The following is a 4,249-nucleotide window of genomic DNA, read 5'->3' as shown; positions in this document are numbered from 1 at the left end:
TAGCCTTGTCTTTGTAGATTTTAACTCTATACAATTAATTGCTGCAAATATATTCTTAATAAAAGAGAAAAGATGCAATAGAAAACTCACTGGTCATAATTTTTTAATTAAAACTACAAAATCATAAAAAAACCACCCTTCATCACAAAATCACTAATTAAACAATAAACATATAAATAAATGGTTGGTTGATTAATCAATTCCCACTTATCAATTTGAAAAGAAATATAGTTTTAGTTTTTTCCGTTCTTATAATTAATGCATAAATAATGTAAAAATATATTTGTAACACCATTTTATTATTATATCAATAGTATCTGCTAGGCATATTCAGCTGAGACTAAAGCTTGCTGACAAACTGTTCAAAAATTTTCAGAGCCGGTCCCAATGTAATCCAGACGTTGATCCCTTCGTGGGAGCCATTCGAGAGCACCAGTACAAAATGAGCCGCTATGTTGCTGACTATGGGACCTGCATACACTGGCTTCCCCCACCCAAAATCTAATTCATGGAATGGTAACTTCCACCAGGGAGACAGGAAGAAGTTCCCACTATTTCCAACGGGGATGCCACGGTGGAACTCCAGCATATCTATACGAGATCTAACATAATCATCCGTGATGGATGCTATGGCCTTCTGGATCTCTGCCACGCAATACGACAGCGGATTCTCCTTCACTTCCCGCGCCGGTGCAGTTGCATAGGCCGTGACCACCCCGTTCCCTACAAACCCTTTGGGTAGGGGTGGATTTACCTTTGAACGTATGTCCACTGCAAATGACACGGTGGACTTCTGCGTGGGGTCCTGGAATACTGCCTTCGTTCTGGCCTGCCATAAGTGGGCCACCATGACATCAAATGTAGAGCACCTGCTGATGATATTGTCTTTCATTGCCGTTTGTTTCAGGCGTTTGAGCATCTCCGGAGTGAAGGTAAATGTTCTGTAGGATTTAGTTTGCGGGAGTTTTTTCGCAGAATTCACCTGTGTGCCTGATGCAGTGAATGCAGGCATACTGACTCGGTGTTCCACTAAGTCATGTTGTCGGTGATTGATATGAGGACGAATGTGAGGTTTCAGGGAAGTTCTGTCAAATTTGGGTTCGATGAGGAGGCTTTCTCCTCTTGCAATGGATGCAAGGTTAAGGAGAAATTCTGCAGCAGATTGGCCATCCATGAGACAGTGAGAGACTAACAGTCCAACACAAAATCCTCCACATTTAAACCGAGTAACCTGCACGTACCAATACCCTTCTATTAGTTCTTTCCATTACATATATATACTATTTAAAATAAGGCTTAACAATCAGAACATCCTCCACATTTAAACCGAGTAACCTGCACGTACCAATACCCTTCTATTAGTTCTTGGCATTACATATATATACTATTTAAAATAAGGCTTAACAATCAGAACAACTGGTTCTAGCACTGCGTTATTAAGATCACGAGTCAAACATTGGTATAAACAGTTCCATTAGTGGTATAAATGGTTCTATTAGTTTTAATATGGTTTAAACATGTGTTTTTATTGAACACATAGGTTTATTTTATAATTTGATGTGAATAAAAATAAAATATTTTTTAAATAAAAATAATGTCAGTCATGCATATTTAATTAGTTGTCTATATGACCTAATATAATTTCATATAATAAAATAATTAAAAAAAAACATAAATAAGATGTTAAAACTTTATACTTTTCAAAAATATTTTTATACTTGATATCAACTTCATATATATATATATAGATATAAATAAATAATTGTTAACATATATATATAGATAAATTGTTAATAAAAAATATTTTAATATTATATAGAATAAAATATTCCATGTAACTTATGAATAAAATATTTTAATATAAATTAATATTGACATATATTAATAACAAAAAAAAACTAGTTTAATGTGCCCTATAAAATGGCTCAATACATGTGTTATGTAATCTCTATAACATTCAAAAATACAATTTAAATAATATAAAATCAGACATTATTTTTTGTACTCTAAAATAAATTTGCACTTAAAGAAATTTGATCCTTCTCAACTCATATTAAATCTATGATTAAAATAGATCTATGTTAGATTTAGAAAAGGTTGAAAAACAAAAACATATCGGACACATTTTATGAGTCATGTTGTCTCCCACAAAGGAGAACCCAAAGTACCTCGCTTGCGACTTAGCATAAGAAAAATGAAAATCAAATAACGTAAAAGATAAACCTCTTTGCTCTGAATGGATCCATCTAGGGATTTGAACTTTCTAAATGTGGAATATATTTGTCCTTCTTAGTATTGTTTTGCTAAATTTGTGTTGAAATTTAGTAAGGATACATTTTAAACAATTATGATTTAGCCAAAATTTAGATGGCTAGTTAAAAAGACAAAAACCTCTTTATGATAAATGAGTTTGTCCATCTCAATATGGTAGACATTGTAATTTTATGTAAACAAAATAAAATAATTAATAATTATAATTACTAATAAAATATTTCTACTAGTTAAATTACATAAAAATAAAAATAAAGATAATAATAATTACACCAGTCTACATCTATTTTAGCTCATTATTTAGTTCATCATCTACCGAGTAATAAGAGGAACCAAATCTCTTTAGATACAAATGATTTTGTAGTTTTAAAGTGAAAAGATATATGATCATCTAAACACTTGGTAACTCCAGAATTAAAATGAATATAAATTAATAAATAAACTACAAAATAATATAAAAAATTTAATATATTAAATTCATATTCTAAAATATTTTCAAATTTAATAAAATTAAACCGCTTTACTGAAATATAATGAAATCAAACAATTAGCTTACCTTATATCCCAAATTTCTTAATATTCTAAAATCTATAATAATAATAAAAAACCAGATAAACACAAAAATGATCGATATAAACGGATAAATATGAAAAACATTCTATTCAATAAATCACCCCCCTTCAAAAAAATTGCAATGCACCTCGTTTCTCTCTGTTTCTCTCTGTATTACTGTGTGGATCTAAAGCATTAAAGTGATGGGCTCCACTGATCTCGGACATGGTTGGAGGACTATTTTGAACATTATACTAATAGAGAATTTGATCACCTGCATGCTCATGAGAGGAGTATTGCTTAGCTCCTTGAATTCATCAGTCCTCACAAAGAGATTACTGAACGAAGGATTTGGACGTGACACATCACCAAGCTGCGCAAGCGTAAGTTCTGACGATGCTCCTGCAAATAAAATGCCTGATCTGTTGGAATTGAGCTCCAATCTGCCATCTCCAGGATTAAGCTGCAGCCTTCCAGCTAGAAAATGATAAGGTACTAGCAGTCGAGAAAGCCAATCCTTCATTTTATCCACAATATCCTCTCTAGAAGGTTTGTCTGAGGTAGGGGGGCCGAAGAAATATATGGTCTCCACTGGGAAAACCACTGCAAGATCAATGTTGGAGAGATACAGTATTCCCGTAGGGGTGGGTTTTGAAGGAACAAGTCTAACGATTTCACCAACTTTAATGTTCGATCCACAAATCAAAACTGGTTCAACAACTTTACTCCTCGCTAATTCCATGACTACTCTTCTTCACAAATCATTACAAACATAATTAGTCAGTAATAAAATAAAATATATTTCCATCTGTGTTGAACATATTTTTACATATTTTATAGTGTGTTGAACATAATTCCATTGCAAAATTTTAGAAATATTGTGAATCAAATCAACAGAACTAAGTTAATTATCTAACCCGTGCATCAAATTTTGAAATAATTCCTAAAATACAGTTCTAGTAGAAATAGCCCTGGACCATATAAAGAGCATCACACACCTTACAATGTAAGTTCTGCATGAATACTTGAAATAATTACAGTGAATAGTGGGAAGGTCTCTTACCTTGATTTTTATTGAATGATTTCGAGAATTTTCTTAATAGCCTGGTCTGTGATGGCTTCGACCTCGAAGCTTTATCTTAAGAAACGCAAAAATCTCTGAAGCTTAGAAAAAGCAGAAGGCTCTCTAACGTTTTATAGGAGGATGATTTGAACCAGCGCTGGTCCATCCACTCGTGAATGTCACAGTAATTGTTGATAGTTGACTACTTATTTTTTTTCGTACAGTCCGTTACGATAGCTTTTTTTTAAATGTGTTGGTGTATTTTTAATTTTAATGGGCAAATATTATATATTCAATATTTTATAATAAAGTACTAATTCGCTGGAGGAATTGCCCTGAAAGTTATGAAAAATTTGACAAAGA

The 4,249-nt window shown here is 32.4% G+C and overlaps 1 protein-coding gene across 1 annotated transcript; it reads right to left on the bottom strand.

Annotated features, from left to right (window-relative positions):
- Positions 1–340: 340 nt before the first annotated feature.
- On the bottom strand, positions 341–3,978 carry LOC149200170 (omega-hydroxypalmitate O-feruloyl transferase-like). The gene is made up of 3 exons (XM_089399528.1): positions 3,887–3,978; positions 3,098–3,575; positions 341–1,231 (listed from the first exon to the last, which is right to left on the bottom strand). Exons 2-3 carry the CDS (start codon positions 3,563–3,565, stop codon positions 341–343), a joined length of 1,359 nt encoding a protein of 452 aa, XP_089255654.1. The 5' UTR covers positions 3,566–3,575; positions 3,887–3,978.
- Positions 3,979–4,249: the final 271 nt, after the last annotated feature.

This window comes from Pinus tabuliformis, chromosome 2_1, assembly GCF_031772625.1.
Source record: "Pinus tabuliformis cultivar Carrire ecotype Pingquan chromosome 2_1, CPIR1, whole genome shotgun sequence".
Lineage (NCBI taxonomy): Eukaryota > Viridiplantae > Streptophyta > Pinopsida > Pinales > Pinaceae > Pinus > Pinus tabuliformis.
Note: the sequence above shows the minus strand (reverse complement) of the source record. Positions and strands in the feature narration are given on the sequence as shown.